Source organism: Spea bombifrons, chromosome 1 (assembly GCF_027358695.1).
Source record: "Spea bombifrons isolate aSpeBom1 chromosome 1, aSpeBom1.2.pri, whole genome shotgun sequence".
In the NCBI taxonomy this organism is placed as follows: domain Eukaryota; kingdom Metazoa; phylum Chordata; class Amphibia; order Anura; family Pelobatidae; genus Spea; species Spea bombifrons.
Window position 1 is genome coordinate 54,951,043 of NC_071087.1, and position 18,617 is coordinate 54,969,659.

At 38.6% G+C, this 18,617-nt stretch overlaps 1 protein-coding gene across 1 annotated transcript; it reads left to right on the top strand.

Annotated features, from left to right (window-relative positions):
• The first annotated feature begins 41 nt into the window (after positions 1-41).
• PPEF2 (protein phosphatase with EF-hand domain 2) lies at positions 42-15,987 on the top strand. Its single transcript, XM_053461736.1, has 16 exons — positions 42-105; positions 428-555; positions 1,968-2,025; positions 2,801-2,976; positions 4,425-4,539; positions 4,822-4,868; positions 6,448-6,614; positions 6,698-6,734; positions 7,135-7,284; positions 7,843-8,235; positions 11,744-11,929; positions 12,041-12,183; positions 12,792-12,898; positions 13,531-13,694; positions 14,703-14,790; positions 15,529-15,987. The coding sequence occupies exons 1-16, from the start codon at positions 42-44 to the stop codon at positions 15,732-15,734; spliced, it is 2,229 nt and encodes a 742-aa protein (XP_053317711.1). The 3' UTR covers positions 15,735-15,987.
• Positions 15,988-18,617: the final 2,630 nt, after the last annotated feature.

Here is an 18,617-nt window from a genome sequence, read left to right on the forward strand (position 1 = left end):
AACCATGCATTTGTTTTTCCTTAATGTCACTGCAAAAATACATGGCAGTTTACGGAGGCCTTGTATTTCTCATTACAGGTTCCTCTCTTGTCCCGGCTAGCACAGGTATGTACATTGTATGTATGACAGGAAATAATTGAACTACAGAGGATGGAGGAGCATGTTGTGTGATCAAGGGTAGTTGTGCTTTTTTTATGCCATTTTTTGCTGCAGATCTTAATCTCCCTAAGGTAAAATACTTTACTTTTAAACCAAAGTCATCAAAAACAGTTATGCTGAGAGGTAGTTTTAATAAATTATTATAGTTGTTCCAAAAGCTGTGAAAGTAGTAGCTGCCTTTGAAGTGGAAAATGTGGGTAATTAAACAAATGCCGTTGTAAATGCAAGTCTCTCTTCAAAAGTATTCAATGATATATGTAATTTGCAGCATTCAAATCAGCAGTTCTTATTCAGCGCTGGTACCGACGTTACATTGCTCAGATGGAGGTGAGAAGGAGATGCACTTGGAGTATCTTCCAGTCTATAGAGTACACAGGGGAACAGGATCAAATCAAGGTAATCTGGAAAACTTTAAATTTCTTATGATACACTAAATAAATCTTTCAGAAAAATCATTCTCATAATCGAGGTCATTCTTTATTTGGACCTCAGATCTGCGGCACAACTGGCTAAGCTTTGGGGCTTGTCACTCATTCTCACTCACGCTCTCTCACACTCTCTTATGCTGTCTCCCACACTCTCATTCACTCTTCCACACTTTTATGTATTGTGTCTTACGCTCTCTCAATGTCTCCCTATCTTCTCTGCCGACCACTTCTGTGTCCCTGTCTCCTTTCCGTAGCTCCGCTAATGCAAATGGATCCACAGAGAAAATTAAGTGTTTTTACACATTTCTTTCCCTGGGAATCCATCTGTGAAGCCACTCAAAGCTCCACGGAGACATCCTCTCCCACGTTCCTCCAATCGTGGGAGAGGGAATGCACAAAGGCTCCGCCACTTTTGCTGAAGTACCTGGATAATGGAGCAGATAACAGAGGACAGGCAGACAAAGAAAGAAGACAGAAGAACAAGAAGATGCAAGAGAAGAAGTGGAGCTGTGGAATAAGAGACAGACACAGAAGTGGTCAGTGGAAAGGTTCAGGAGACATTGACAAAGAGCATTAGAGAGGGTGAGAGAGAATGAATGAGAGAGTGTTATATATTGGCCTCTTCTTTTCTTTCACTAACATCCAAAGTTTGGGGGACCGTCGTCTAATAATCTGGAAAATATGGTAAAAGCAGGGCTAACAAAGTTTGACGTTTTTTTATCATATTGTTTTAACTTTTAACAATGTACAAGGGGATTTTAAAATAGAGTGAAAAATGATCCTTTTCAACTAGAGAAAGAGACGTTAAGGAATGTGCTGCACCAAACGTGCTCCAATCTCCAGTTAAACCCCTTATCGTATTCTGTGAAATGGGAACTCATGACTTGTGGTACACATACTGGTAAAATATACAAAATGCTCTTTCTTGCTTTTTATTTCTTTAAAATGAAGATCACATCAATTACAGAATATCTTAGCAAAGGGGTTAGAGGGAACTAAGGTGTTTTGACGATATGGAACCAGCCCATAGACGGGCCTTAAATTCTACTCACCCATACTGCAGTCATGGTATTATTTTCTTTAAAAAAAAACACTTTTTGCGTACCTGGCCTCCACTCACCTATCAGGACTCTTGCCACTGAACGATACCCTGTTGTTTAGGCATTCTAAAGTAAATATTGTCATCCTGTCATTTAGTGGTTTAACACAGAATAAGCCTAATTAATGCCTTGATGACCCAGATTTTCAGGTATGATTCACAAGACCTTAATCTTGTCAACATTCTCTTGGCTGCTTAACCAATAAATGCCCTGCTGTTATAGATGAGGTCATGTAAGGTAATGACAATAGTAATGTAATATTTGTATTTTTTTCGTGCAGCTATATGATTTCTTCAATTTTCTGATGGACCATTTCACTCCTGACAATAGTAAAGAAAGTAAGTTACTCATATTATAATAGTACATATCGATATATAATATATATATATATATATATATATATATATATATATATATATAATTATAATCCCAGAGTTGATAGATGTTAACATTTTCTGTCTAAAAGAAAATATTCAGTGCAATTAGCTGTTTTTATATGTTAATTAAAATGACAAGGAAGAGTATATTTGAACTTTTATAAAACCTCCATCTGCATGGAATGGGGAGATTCTCAGGCTCACACAGTCTGGAGCTTAATCCCTTATATTCTTATGTGATGCGATAATATCTGTGGTTCTTCTCACTGATATATCAAAGCTGAACTGCCTGCCTGAATACAGGTGACATCATTCAGAATTTTGGGAACCTTGAAAGTTCTAGAACAGGGCTGCACAACTCTGGTCCTCAATGGCCACAGACCAACCAGGAATTCTGTGTATCCCTGTCCCAAAAAAGTTGTTTTATGATTTTTTTTAAATTGAGACGCCTGTGCTTGTGTTGGGATTCCCAAAAACCATGGCCTGGACTTGTGCAGCCCTGTTCTAGAAGGTCATGTCCACATTTGAGGGCTGGTTGGCAGGCTATGTTCAGTCTCACGGTTTGGTGAATAAACCCAAATAGTGGTGGCAGGGTACATATTTAAGAATGCCTAATTTATGTAGTTTTACTGGAATAATTAGCCTTTTTTATAGTACTGTTAGTCTAAGTAATAACTTGAAACACTGCAACACTCCCTGGTAAATGTCTTCCTTGGAACTTTTTAACTTTTGTAAGGGGATTTCATCTGCCGTATGTTCTCTGATGAGGAAAGTTTCAAGGATACCGAGCTGGAAAAATACTATGACTATGAATCCATAGAGGTTCCGGAGTCGTACACTGGTCCTCACCTTACCTTCCCCTTAAAGCCTATGCATGCCGCAGCCTTGGTAGAAGCATTCAAACAAAAACAAGTAAGTGTTATATTACATGATGATGTATCATTCAAAGATAACATAGTTTTATAGTTAAAAATTCAAATTTGTTATGTTTTATTTATTTGGTAAATAATGGATGTTTCTACTACAAACAAAGTTTATTTTCTGTTGTAAAGACCTTTGACTTTTGCTGAGACTGGCATTCAGATAGCTATACAAACAGAATTAATAACATAGGGTCTAGTGACTAGTCATGACCTAGCATGTGAAAACAAAAGAACTGAGGGAACTTCTTCTTGTGAGGAACTTCCACATTTGGAAAATTCCATGGTTATTTTACTTGTGTAGGTGTTTATGTTTAACCTTTAACCAAGTTGAAAAAATGTAAGACAAGGGGAGAGGTTTTTGGGTTACTTACAGGGCACCAACAGACAAGTTGATATCATTCCTAATTTTCAGACTGAAGCAACAACGTTGCACTGGTTTGTTTGGTGGGAGACATTGGAAATCTTGTCTCTGGGTGAGGGTGGTAAAAATGTTAATTTAATGTTAGCTTTGGTTGCTGTTTAGCTTCATTTGAGTGTTTTGTCATAGGTGTGACACATCTGGGTGGGACAGGAGCGTATCTACAAACCACAGGGCCCTGGTGTGAAAAATTGACCCGGGGCCCCCCAACAGCTGGTCTGTGCCATCATTGCCCCCAAACAACTTGTCTGTGCCTTCTTTGCCCCTTGCCCTCCCCCTTCCAACATACACTCTGCAACACATATGTAAACACACTTACACAAATTACACACACTTACTCATGCTCACTAACACACACACACTCCATTTCACCCACTTACACATACGTGCTCTCACACACACAATTATACATCCATGTTCACACACAATTACACATTAACTGTAAACAGTTTATTATAATAAATGCTGTGGGCATTCCTATCCAAATAAATATCTGTATAGTGCATATACATAAGAAAATTGGTCTCTGGGAAGAGGGATGGCATGGGGGGTTGTTGGTTTGGGGGAATGCGTTGCATTGAGAGAAGCATGGGTCTTATATAGTCCCTAGGTCACATGTCTGTCATCTAATTTACCTTATTTTTTCTAAGTCTATATTTAATCAAATTAAAGATAAGATCTAAGTAGTTGCGTCTTTGTGCTGTGAATTGACGTTTTGGGGATTGCACATGGTTATAGTATACATTTTTGCTAAATTGTGTTATTAATGTATTAATGTGTATGTTAACACCCTCTTGATGATGGTAGCAAATATGGGGTGGTGGGGTGAGTTGTTCGGGTTAGAAGTGGTAGCTCTGTGCCCTGTAGTGACTGGGTACCCTGAAGGCTGCTTGGCATTAACCCTTTTAGGAACCCCCCTCGCAGCTATCTGGCCTGGAGACTGTCCACCATGCTAGTTTTGTGTGTTGAAAGAGGATGCATGCTTTATTCTCTGACTCTCTGACTGTTTCTCCCAGTAGCAGCTCCATGCCCGTTACGTTTTGCATCTCCTGCATGAGACAAAAAATCACCTGAAACTACTGCCAAATATAAAGCGTGTAACTACCAGTTACAGCAAAGAAATCACAATTTGTGGTAAGCACAGGTGCTTATTATGTTATTTATGTTGTTCTTATTTTGCCTGTAAGTTTTAACCCTTTCTTTAGGGTGTTAATGTATGATAGGCAGGGCTGATCCCAGGACTTTGTCTGGAATCTAAAATCCTTGCTTTGTTTCAGCCATCTATTTTTTATGTAATTAATTATTCCTCACTATTATTTTACTATTTTTGTACCAAAAGCTCTTTCTGGATCATTTGACCTTAAAAGTTAATATGTAACCTCCATGATCACATTTCGCCTTACTTTTGTTTTTTAGGAGATTTGCATGGCAGACTCGATGACTTGTTTTTGATATTTTACAAGGTATGTAAAGTATCTTCTATATGCATTCCTTACATATAGTTGTTAGAAGCTGTAGTACTATGAATACATGGAGGGATGTCATTGAAGATGTGATTTGGATTATAATTTGCATTATAGGAAGGAATTCCTTAACTCTTATCTAAAAATGTCATTAAAATGTATCCAAAAGTTAGTACGTTATTGGTCTTACAAACTGGTGCATGCTTTGTTCTGCTCAATGTATAAATCTTTGCATACCAACATCTTCACAGAGGATGGTCACTTAGGTGCCTTTTTCATATAGAATAATATCAGCGGGGGCCTGTGAATCACACTGCTTTAATCTTATCTGAAACAGAATCTCAACTTTGAGAATTTAATTCTAATCTTGAATCAAAAATGTTTTAAAATATTACAAAATATAGAAAATAATACAATATTTAAGATGTTGTAAAACTACACACTTGTACATTTGCCCTTACTGACTCCTGCCCACACACACACACATCCTAGCATAGACTTAGCAAAGGGGTTGACAAATTTGTTGTGAAACTAGGCGCCAGCTAAAAAAGTTAGGAGCCAGGATTTTTTTTAAACTAACAGTTGGTTAGGAGTGATCTGATCATCATCAGCCCACTTACTAAACTCACAGCATTTGACCTGGAAGCACCCTGGACTTTCAGGTCAGTGCTGTTTTTTTTTAATTATTTTTTTTGATATATATATATTTTTTAACGCTTTCAATGCTGATGTTCCATTGGAGCACAGCATTGACTGATATTTAGTCCCCACAAGCTTGTGGGGACAAATGTTAACCCCTGCAATGCCGCAAATGTGTTATAGACAATTGTGGAATTGAAGGGGTTAACGCTGCACTGTTGCTCTCATGGAGCGATCAGGCAGCAGGGGGGTGTTGGGGCTGGTCTCCACACTCATGTGGAGACCAAAGAACCCTCTCCCCCTGTCACTGAAGCTGCCTCTGGCAGCTGGGAAGCAATTGCTGGTCTATAGACCAGCCATTGCAGGGGGGAGTCTCTGATGACTGCTATAGGCTTCCATGCCTACAGGAGTCATCAAAGGGCTTGTGGGGGCTCGTTTTTGCTGTTGCTGGTCTGCCTGGACTTCCAGGCAGACCACCAGCAGCAGAGTCCCTTAAAAAACGGGAATTAACCCCTAAATGCCGCGATCGCGGTATTGAAGGGGTTAACGCTGCGCTGTCGCCAAAGTTGGGGTTTTTGTGGATGTAAGAGGCTGACAAACTCCTAGGCGCCAGGACAAAATTCTGAGTCGCCATGGCGACCTGGCGCCTGGTATTTGTCGAGCCCTGACTTAGCCTAAAATACAACATTGCTCTCACATACCCCCCCTCTTCCTTTTTATCTTTCTCTCTTTTCCTTTTCCCTCTGTCTATATGAACTTGAGAAACTCAGATGCAGGGAGATCAGAGCTGGCACAATTTGGGCCAAATGGTTCCTATCTTCTGTCAAATTCTATTGAATTGTCTTTGTTAAATAATTTTGCTGTTACAATGCTGTGAAATCTGCAGGTCCTATATATAAATCTAAAGAAATGTATTTTTATTTCATTGTTTCGCTCTCAGAATGGCCTTCCATCCCCGGAGAGACCTTACCTTTTTAACGGGGATTTTGTAGACAGAGGAAAACAATCAATTGAGATTCTGATGATCCTCTTTGCATTTCTGCTGGTTTACCCCAAAGTTGTCCATTTGAACAGAGGAAACCATGAGGACTACATGGTCAACTTAAGGTAGTTACTGAAAAATTAAGGCTAATTGTGTCTAATTGTATTATCTTTAACAAATAATGATTACCTTTTACTTATTTTTATAGATACGGATTTACAAAAGAAGTTATGCAAAAATACAAGGTATGTTTGAGGTTGCGGACTATTTAGTTTGCAATGTGGCCACTGACTTGTGAGTGTGTCATATGACAAAATGAGAGTGGAATGATGCTGATATTGCTGAGGAGAGGGATGGGATTTGAGGTGGAACCGGCAACTTTACCTCCCAAATACAAGCTCAATGAAATAACATAGGAAAAGCCCATAACAAATTTTGCAGACGCACATTGCTCACTATCCAGGCATATCTGGATATGTTTACTAAAAAGGAATACCTTGTGAATAAAGTCAGGATATGCATTGTGCAGTGAATAAGGTTATGGACATCCTCAACAATTTCATCAATAAAAAACTTTTTAAAATACCAAGAAAACACAAATTATATTACATTTTCTAATGAACTTGTGTAATCTCCCTATTTCAGGTTCATGGTAAGAAAATCTTGAAACTGCTACAAAATGTTTTTAGCTGGCTCCCACTAGCCACTCTAATTGACCAAAGGGTACTTGTTACTCACGGAGGAATATCAGATACAACAGACTTAGAGCTACTGTCTAAAATTGAACGACACAAGGTAATATTTTTAGATATTTTTAAAATTTTTCATTTCAAGAGAATCTGTCAATTTTCCAAATTTTATATCCTTAATAAACCTATGTATTGAAGACCAAAATGTAAAAATATATAATACATAAATAATTCTTGTATATATTTATTAGAAACCCACTTTATGTGTATATCGCATGAATTCTTGGGATTTACATAATGTTCACCCATAATAAATTGCCCCTCTATTTTGGAAGAGGAAGTGAGGAGCGAGTGTCACTGAACCTGTATGCCATTGATTTATTTTTTGTAAATTAATTTAATAGAAATAATATGTTGTATTTGAAACTAATATGACAGAACTTGTGTGAAAAATCCATAAAATCCATAAAATTTAACAATATAAACATAATTAAAATCACTTATTACAATATTGAAAATAAAAAGCAGATACCAGAGATAATACTCTCTATGTCACATTTTATTGATGCATATTTGTTGCTTGTTTTTTTGCATTTGGCTTTTAAAAATTAAGTACCCTAAGAGCATTTTAAAAAGTAACTACTAAATTGTTTCGAATCATTAGTTCACTTCAACCTTGCGGCCTCGGAAAAAGAAAGAGAATGTCAAACAGAACGAGTCAAAGTCAAGTCAGGAAACATTTACTAATGGAGACTCTGCTTTACCTGTGGAAACAACAGTGCCCTATCCAAGGAGTTGCTCATTCTCCTACAGTTCTAGCCCAAGCCTTTTACCAAAATATAGGGGCAAAAGATCTGCCAGCAGTCCCACCACGATCACCATCGACAGAAAGGAGATTTCTAAGCGGGTGCGACAAACTGTGGACGAAGAACTTGAGAAATGCCGTAGGCAGGTGGGGTTCACAGACACGTTCAGAGAGCCAGAAAGCCCCATTTCTGGTTCCGAGTCTGACTCGGACATACAGGAATATGACATTGACGACGAAGAGAGAAAGCAGGTGAAGTAAATATGTTATTTAATTTATTTCGTGCTTCACATTTATGTTAAATGTAATATTAGCTTTTGGCCTTTGCAGAAAAAAAATCACAATGAAAACCTTTAATAAGAGTGCCTCAAGTCATACTTAAGAGCAGGGCCGGCCTTAGGGGTGCAATGGCAACAGGGGCGCCTGCCCGGGACTTAAATTAAATTTTTTTGTTTTTTTTTTTACTTTTTTTACCATGTTAAATAAAGTTTTTTTAACTTTATTAAACATGGAAGATGTTAAATAAAGTAAAAAACCCAAACAAACGATGCTTTAATTTAACCCCTTAAGGACCGGGCTCGTTTTTTCTTTTTGTACCCTGTGGGACCGAGGCTGTTTTAATACTTTTGTGGTGCTTGTGTTCAGCTGTAATTTTCTCCCATTTAGTGTACCCACATAAGTTATACATTGTTTTTTTCAAGACAAGATGGGCTTTCTTCAGATACCATTATTTTGATCGTATCATCTTATTTACTATAAAAAAAATAAAAAAACATGGTGAAAAATTGAAAAAAAACAAATTTTATGACTTTTATTTGAAAAATCTTTTACTCACCTAAAAAAGCAACTAAAAAAACTAGCTAAATAGATTCTACTACTTGTCCTGAGTTTAGAAATACCCAATGTTTTTATGTTTTTTTTGCTGTTTTTTGTAAGTTATAGGGCAATAAGTACAAGCAGCGTTTTATGATTTCCAAACCTTTTTTAACAAATCTGGTCATTCTGCCTCCATCTCCTCTTTGGAACATCTTTGAAGCCGGTTAACTCAATTTAACCCATTCAAACCATATATTTTTGAAAACTAGACACTCCAGGGTATTTCAAATGCTGTTTTTTTTAACCCTTTCCATGTAACAGTTATACAACCACACTTTGTCAAACTTTGTAATAGTAATTTTTTTTTATTTTTTTTTCACACAAATTGTACTTTAGTTATAGATATACAGGTTCTGGTATATGTCACTGTCAAACAACACCCCAATGTGTGTTCAGGAACATCTCCTGAGTACAGCGATACCCCACATGCATGGGTTTGTCAGATTGTTTGGCTGGTAAAAGGCTACTTTTGGGGCATGCGTAATTCAGGTGGTCATTTGGTCATTCTGCCTCCATCTCCTCTTTGGAATATCTTGGAAGCCGGTTAACTCAATTTAACCCATTCAAACCATATATTTTTGAAAACTAGACACCCCAGGTTATTCCAAATGCTGTTATTTTAACCCTTTCCATGCACCAATTATACAACTACACTTTGTCAAACTTTGTAATAGTAATTTGTTTTATTTTTTTTCACAAAAATTGTACTTTAGTTATAGATATACAGGTTCTGGTATATGTCACTGTCAAACAACACCCCAATGTGTGTTCAGGAACATCTCCTGAGTGCAGTGATACCCGACATGCATGGGTTTGTTGTGTTGTTTGAGATTTAAAATGCCACATTTGGGAAGTGCGCTTTTTTCTCCATTTTGGTCAGTCTGTACCTATGCCCTATCTTTGAGCTCGGCCACTCCAATTTACCCCATCAGCCATTTTTTTTTATTTTAGACACCCCTTGGGTATTTGCTTTGGGTAAAGTGCTTTTATTTTAACTCTTTGTTGAGATTTTTGAGAAATTTTAGCACTTGCTCAAAACAATAAACTTAATTTTTTTATTTTTTTATATTTTTTTTACACATTTTGCTGGTACTGGATGGTTCATCTAGTGACATCACTGCATAATTATTTTTAAATGTTATCACATTTTTTTTTATTTTTTTTCCATTTTTTTTTTTAATTATTTTTTGAATATTTTACTAATCACATTGTGATTAGAAAGCTGGGCTCCATTGACTTGCATGGTTGAATGGTTGAGGCTGTTGATGTCCCGAGGAGGGGCCAGACATGGCTCCCGATGCCGATCTCGGCCTTGCTGAATGCCTCGACATCGAGGCATTACAGTTACGCCGTTTAAGCGAAGAAAGTGATCGTTGATCACTTTCTAAGTTTATTTAATTTTTTGACGGTTCAGGACCGTCAAAGGTCATTACGTGACCGTTTTTCCATGACGGTCCTGAACCGGCAAAGGTCGTTAAGGGGTTAAGTTCTGGGCAGGGGCGCCGAACGGTTGCTCGTGAAGTTTCCAGCAACCTTTACCCCTATAAAACGACGACAATATAACATACATTTAAACACAAAAAAGGGGGGCGCTCGCTCAGCAACAGTTTCTTGAGGTCAGGGTAATCTCTCTGTGCGCAGCTTATTTATTTTAAAATTGTCTTGCGCCGCAAGCACAGCTGAATGCACCAATCAGCTGCGCTTATTTTCCCGCCACACAGAACGCTCGCGCAAACGCTCGTGCTGCAGTACAGCTGATTAATCAATCAGTTGTGCTATCTAAACTACCTGCCCGGCAACCTAAAACTGAATTTAGCTAACCTAGCCTGCCAAAACTTAATGCCCTAACGTTCCTGACCTTTTAATGACCCCTGTTATATAACTAATGTCCAGCAATGGACAATTAGCGTGCCGCTTAGGCAGCTTGCGCTTTCAATTCTCAATGCTCTCTAGCTTCTCATTATTTGTATCAATAATACCGTATTGGCTCGGATATAGGCCACCCCCGTATATAGGCTGCACCCTAAAAGTTTGGTGCTTTTTTAAAGAAAAAGTTTTTTTCTTTAAAAAAGCACCAAAAAACATGCTGCCACTCTGTCCTCTCCCCCCCGAGATATGCTGCCACTGTCTTCCCCCCTTCCCCGAGATATGCTGCCACTCTGTCCTCTCCCCCCCGAGATATGCTGCCACTCTGTCCTCTCCCCCCCGAGATATGCTGCCACTCTGTCCCCCCCCCCGAGATATGCTGCTACTTTGTCCTCCCCCCCCCGAGATATGCTGTCACTCTGTCCTCCCCCCCCGACTTACCAGAGCAGACTCCCGGGTGTCTTACACGGCCGGAGGGGGACATCTATGCACATCGTGTATACAACTCCCGGTGCCGGCACTCAGCGGAAGTGCCGGCACCGGAAGTTGTATACGCGTATTGCGTAGATGTCTTCCGCCGGCCCTGCAAGACACCTGGGAGTCTGCCCGGGTAAGTAGGGGGGGGTTAAAATGCATCGTGCGGACGTTCACCGGCAACGGCGCATCGCCGCTGCCGGTGAACGTCCGTGCGATGCGCTTAGACAACCTCCCGTGCTGGTACTCCCCCCGTGGAAAGTGCCGGCAGGGGAGGCTGTCTGAGCGTATCAGACAGTAGGATGCAGGTCCCCTGCACCGCTGCGGGGGATCTGTATCCTAACCCCGCTGCCTGCCCGGCGCCCGGGACTGCATGTCCCGGGTGTCGGGCGCTAGACCCCGAATATAGGCCGCACCCCCACTTTAAAGACTTAAAGTGGGGGAAAAAAGTGCGGTCTATATTCGGGCCAATACGGTATATATTATTATTATACATATGTATCGATATTTGTTCCAATGATTCTGTTTTTTTAATTTTGGGTAGATTGTAGATATTCTTTGGAGTGATCCAATGGCACAAGATGGGTGCAAATCAAACTCAGTGCGTGGAGGAGGTTGTTACTTTGGTCCTGATGTGACAGAAAAAATCCTTAAAAAACATGGGTTACAGCTACTAATACGTTCCCATGAATGTAAGCAGGAAGGTTATGAGTTCTGCCACAACGGGAAGGTAAGGAAATTTACATTCACAGTAATTTATTTTAAAGAACTGAACGATAACATAGCATTCTGTACCACAATTAATAGTCATTAATACCTTTTCTTTTGTTTTTTTGGCTAGGTACTGACTATATTTTCTGCTTCAAATTACTATGAAGTTGGCAGCAATAAAGGGGCCTACATCAAACTTGGGCCTGACCTTGTTCCCCATTTTGTACAATACCAAGCAAATAAGACTACACATACTCTGACCATGAGGCAAAGGTACTCTGCCTTTCATTGCCAAAAATGTATATCCATACATGTGACCAAACTTCCACTTTAACAAAGGGATACATATGACAAATATGTGTGGCAGAGCTTTATGAAGATAATTGTTCCCTATGGGAGTTTTCTTTTTTCACTATTAACACCTTATCATCAATCAACTTTAGTTGGGGATAGGGGCAGATTTTTGAGTTGTATGTGTTGAGTGGTCAAAGACACCATGAAGGAAAGTGTGTCATATTTCTTTTAACACTAATGTACACCACCTTATAGTAGTGATTAAATGTAATTATGTAACCTACTTGAAGTGCTCGTGTTAAAGGATTTGCTTCCCACACTGCAGTCGCCCAGTAACCCAACCCATAAGGAGTAGTTCTGGAGGTTTGCCGTAATGTACATGTGTCACACTGGATAGAAACTACCGTATTTAATTAAAATAAAACCCAAAGGGCACAGCTACATTAGGCAATGCACCTTGTCTTCCACGGCCCTACTGAAAAAGTTTTTAATGCCTGACAGATCTGCCTCCAACTAAGGTTCAGGAAGTTTGCACCATTGTTCGACTAGACATTCAGCCGAGTTCCTTCCTATTTTTTGTGTTTTAGAGTGAGTGCGGTAGAGGAATCCGCTTTGAGAGCGTTGAGGGAGAAACTGTTTGCTCACAAATCAGACCTCATCAACACGTTCAAGCTTTATGACAAAAAGCAAAGCGGTAAGGACAGCCATCATTATATTGAGGTCACCATTAACACCAATAATGCTAATTCAGCTTTTATGTATTTCATTTAAAATTACATTGTGATTATTTAATGGCAAACTACTTGTAAATGTCATGAGGAGGGTCATATAGATATTGAGCCACAACATTCTTCTTGTAAGTATCCAGGTAGTTTACATTCCATTGTGTATTCAGGTGATTTTAAGAATAAATAATACATCAAGAACTCATAGCCAGCAGGATCTGCTGGTTTATTAAATCTTATGTTAATGGCAAAAATCACTCCTTTGGATAAACTTGCTGAAAAGTGGAAATTTTGTTATACTATGAAACATATTTTTTTCTTATGTTGAAAATAGGGCATTAATCATTATGTTTTTAACATAATCATAATATTGGGAATTGTTGCCTCATGAAAATGGTGAAATATTAAACATCAATTATTCGTATGTTATAGAATGAGATAAAAAAAATGGCTGGATATCTCAAAAAACAATTCAACCATTGGTTATTCTATGTATAGATTAATAAACGAAACTGGTGTGGCATCTCTTAGTCTTTTGCTTTTCTTATTTCACCACACCTGACACATCAAACTATACAGATAATTGTATTCTTTTCCACAGGATACATTACTTTAAATGACTGGGCAACTGCATTGGAATCAGTTTTGAATCTTGGTCTGCCATGGCGAATGCTGAGGCCACAGCTTATACGTAGTTCTCCAGAGGGACTCCTTAAATATAGAGAGTGGTTTGATGAACTTTCTGCATGCCAACCAATTAGAGAGGTACGGTTACATTATTTACAGTGCCCAAGCAAATTCCATAGTGCTATTACAAAAGGGAGCACAGGGAATATTAGTACTTGACATTAACATTAAAATTGACAATATACAATTCCATAATAAGAATAACATGTTAAAACATACTGGTAGAGGTCCTTGCTCTTGCGCACTTACAATCTATTATGCAGGGTCATTATTTTGTCAGTCTAATATAATTTGTCTATTTGGAATTGATCAAATAGTTTTGGAAGGGGCAGGGTGTGGCTAGAACCTGTGCAAGGGGAACTCAAGGCCAGATAACACTTCTCTTGGCTTGAAGCTTAAATGAGGCTTAGTAAGAGACTTTGTGCATTCAGATTCGTACAAATAGCAAATTTTATGAAACTTGCATATTTTTTTCTATTCAAAACCCCAGACGAAACGAAAAAAAAACTAAGCAAAAATCTCTGAATTTTCATTTGGAGTTTCGTAGGCTCATTCACTCTCTCCACTCTCTCACACTGTCTGAATGTCTCCCTACCTTCTCCACGACCTTCCATATCTCAAAGTTCCCCTTTGTCTCTAGCATCCTCTACATCTTCTTGTTCTTCCCTCTTCTCTCTTTTTCCGTATCTCCATGGACATGACCTCCCGGTGAACGTCCACAAAAATGGTGTAGCTTCCATGATATCTTCTCTCTGATTGAAGGGTGTCAACGGAATCCCGCCATTTTTGCGTTCACCGGGAGGACATGTCTACGGAGATGCGGACAAAAAAAAACAAAAACGAAAGACATAAGAAAGAGCAAGAAGATGAAGAGGATGCTAGTGAAGAAATATTCTACATATATTTTTTGGCCCATTTGCACAGTAATTAGTGTTACATAAACAATGTTTCTGTACATTTCAATACATTGATTTGTAATAATTGTAAAAGAATAATATTTTTTACAATAACATCTGTAAAAAATAGTGAACTGGTAAATATGAAATGCCATGTGTGTATTTTATATGAATGGTTTTTGTATTGCAGAACTTACATGCCAGTTTACTGGAAGCTCTCTACAGAAACCGATCGGATTTGGAGACCATATTTAGAATAATAGACAGTGACAGCTCTGGTACGTTGAATACACATAAGACTAAGTCCTTATTGATAGGCACCTCTTTATTATATGTCAAATTAATTATACTGAATTGACAGGATGCCATAATGATCCCCACCAAGGATATTGGAACAGCAGGTGTCCTTCTTGATAAAAAAAAAAAAAAAAAAAAAAAATGAGCAAAATGAGCAGGAGCAATGTAAAAATGTATTTATTTATACTTAACAGAATAAAAAGTATAAAATAGTATAAAACTGCACACTACATGTTACAAAGGCTTTTTCAAAGTGTTAAAAGAATGTAAATTTGCAAAGGAATATAAATTGATACCCCCATTATTTCAAGTGGTGAATGAGAGACACTTGTTAGTGTGTGTGTGTGTGTGTGTGTGTGTGGTAAGGGTAGTGGTCAGGGCTTTGCTCAGATGGTTTATGTGACTTGGTGACCAATTGATATCCATTTAAATAATTTAATAAAGTATTTAGAAGAGGAATCTTGTGTTATTTACACAGTTCAAGTTCTAGACTTCTGCTATTTCTACATATGTTATTGTGACTTTTTCAGCAAACATTCTAAGTTCATAGAAAAGCGAGACATTGGGGAGAAAAGTATAGATATTTTGTAATTAAACACATTTGATTGGGTGATTGTTCTCTACAGAAGATGATAATAGGATGCAATTTCATTGATAAAATATGTTGTTCATTTTTACACATGCAAATCAGATGTATTACTTGTTTTCTCCTATTTTAGGTCTTATTTCATTTGAGGAGTTCCAACATACCTGGAAATTACTAAGTTCCCACTTAAACATAGAAATTAGTGATGAGGCAGTGTGGAACATGGCCCGAAGCATTGACTTCAATAAGGATGGGAACATAGACATCAATGAGTTCCTGGAAGCCTTCCGATTAGTTGACAGACCTCATATTGGAGACAGAGAATTAGAAATTTATTGAGCTTGTTATATTCTTGGGCTGACATTCAGCTCATAAAACCTGTACAGCAATCTTATTGTACATTCTGCAAAGTACTGAATTATTAATAGATAAAGTAGGGCATTAAGATTTTGAGCTTAAAAACATCTAAAAGCACTAATGAAGGAGCCACTATAGCTACCCTAAGTTCATCAACATCAGGTTACATATAGATGTTTGGATTGTGTTTGCATCTATAAATAAATACATAAACTCATATATACTTATACCAGCACCTGCCATCTACAGCCGTATCCTTAACATGGACATCTACAGCACTTCTTATGACACAAACATAAAAAGTGAAAGTCCATGTAGCATTGACAGTCATTAAATAATAAGTAACTCAATATGTTGGCTTCCCTAGTGGATTCCTATGTTACCATCCCGTGACTGATTTTTTTGGCTTTGACTCTGTAAGCAAAGAATAATGTTGAACATTATTTCATGCTTTAGATGACTTTTCAATGGAATTACAGGGCCCAGCCCAAGGTACGAAGAACAACTCCGTTATTTCTTATTCAACAATTATTGTGTTATCTTATTGGCAGAATGCAGTCAGGAAGGTAGTACCCTCTTCTCATACTCACCCAGTCACCTATTGGACTGCCAAATGAAGAATGACTCCAGAGACGTTTTATACCACCTCTGCTGATATTTGTCTCTGGACAGTGGGGTATATCCACTTAAGGGTCAGTTGTCAGGAGAGTGGCATTTATTTTAATTTTAACTTTCTCGCTTCATTATTCAGAACGAAGGACTATCCCTAGCAAACTTGCCCTGTATAATGCTAACTGTGTAAAAAGGCTTTCAAGAACCTTCACCGATGTGACTATATATACATTTTTGATGATACAAGGCCAGCCAAGTTCTTCCGTTTAGTGAACATACCTCACTGATGTTAGTCTTGTGTGTGACTCAGCCATGGGAACCCAATTCATGAAGTTACTAAAAAATAGTTATTGTACTGACATTGCTTCCAGAGTGACACCACAAGAATAGCAGTAGGAGGAGGTATGAGCCACAGGAATGACAGGAGTAGTTGAAGGAGCATGACAAGTCTGAAACCTCGAGTTAGGAACATCAGAAGCCGAACGGCAAGCAGGAGCTGAGTCAGAACAAGCTGGTTCAGAACCAGTTCAGAAAGACAACAGGTGCCAAATCAGGAGACATGAGTGATGTCCCTGGACAACCCAAGTATTTCGCAGGAGCAAAACAGAAGAGACAACACCAAGGAAAGTGTCAGAATGCAGACTGAAGGTTTATATAGCTTACTTCCGGTTTAATCCGGGGTGGAACTGGGTGAAAGGCCTTGTGGTGTCATTCTCTTGCGCGTTCACACCAGGACTGCCCACGGGAAGTATAGCTATATAGTCCTAACACAGAGGCCAATTAGGTACCCATTAATGAGTGTGCCAAATGAAGGCAGGTGGTTTTTAAACATTTTTGGTTCTCTCATTCTGTGAGTTGTTCTGCCTACCACTTTGAGGTTAATCTGTGGTTGCTCCTACAGTGCTGTGCAAAAGTATTTGCCCCTTCCAGATTTCTTCTATTTTTGCACATTTCTCACATTTAACAGTTTTAGATGATCAAACCAATGCAGTTTTTAAATTATTTCGCGTTGAAGGGGAAAAAAAGCTACCCAACCCTACCTGGCAATATGTGAAAAGGTAATTTCCTCTTTAGTTATTAAACAGTTAACCAAATTAATAATTTGGTTTAATTGTACTAGATACACCCATGGTCAGCCCTGTTGAATCTAAACATTAATTAAAAAGAACCTGTCTTGCAAAGTGAAGTAGGCTAAAAGATCTCAAAAAACAGCACATGGTACCACAATCTAAAGAAATTCAAGAACAGATGAGAAGCAAAGTCACTGACTTATCAGTATGGAAATGTTTACAAAGCCATTTCTAAGGCTCTGGAACTCCAGAGAACAACTGTAGGAGCCATTACCAAATAAAGAAAACTTGGAACAGTGGTGAACCTTCCCCAGGAGTGTCAGGCTTACCAAATCCCTCCAAGACCATACGGACGACTCATCCAGGAGGTCACAAAGGAACCCAAACTAACATGTAAAGAAGAAGGTCAGTGTTCACAATTCCACAACAAGAAAGAGAATGGCATCCATGGGAGAGTTGAAAAGCATAAACCACTGATAACATAAAAGAACACAAACACTTCTCACATTTGCCAAAAAAACATCTCGTTGACCCCCAGCACTTTTGGGATATTATTGTGTGGCTTCATGAGTCGAAAGGGGAAATTTTGAAAGACACAGGTCCCGTTACATCTAGCATACAGCTAACACAGCACTTTACAGTAAGAACATCATACCAACAGTCAAACAGAGTGATGGTAGTGTGAGGGTCTGGGGCTGCTTCGGGACCTCTGCAACTTGTAATAAATGATGGAGCCATGAATTCTGCTCTCTACCAGAAAACCAGATCTGGTCATCAGTCTGTGACCTAAAGCTCAAGCACAGTTGGTTTATGCAGCAGGACAATGACCCAAAGTACACAAAAGCAAGTCCTGAAAGGCTAAAAACAACAAAATTAAAGTTGGTCAGTTGCCTAGTCATAACTTCAGTATGGAGGTCAACCAGCAGCTTGTTGTGCACATTGACTACATCATCAACATTTTTTTTGATTTGCCCAACTCTTGTATTTCCTTAATTCATTTGCCACTATGTTTTTGTAATAAAGACTGCAGTATTCTGCAAGTTTTCTTTTTTGCCATTCGGGCCCTGGTTGTCATCTGGGGCCTGTATCAACAGACCTTCCTCTGCAATTGTGGGAAGGTGATGGGAAGTGGAAACAGCATAGAAATGAAGTTAAATGGCTGTTCACAGTCTATACAGCACCA

Excerpts from the sequence above, each read along its gene's own strand:
- PPEF2 (XM_053461736.1), top strand. The coding sequence starts at position 42 with ATGGCAGTTTACGGAGGCCTTGTATTTCTCATTACAGGTTCCTCTCTT. Across the intron at positions 4,869-6,447 it reads TGTTTTTGATATTTTACAAG|AATGGCCTTCCATCCCCGGA; the intron begins GTATGTAAAGTA and ends TTTCGCTCTCAG. Across the intron at positions 11,930-12,040 it reads AGTTCTGCCACAACGGGAAG|GTACTGACTATATTTTCTGC; the intron begins GTAAGGAAATTT and ends TTTTTTGGCTAG.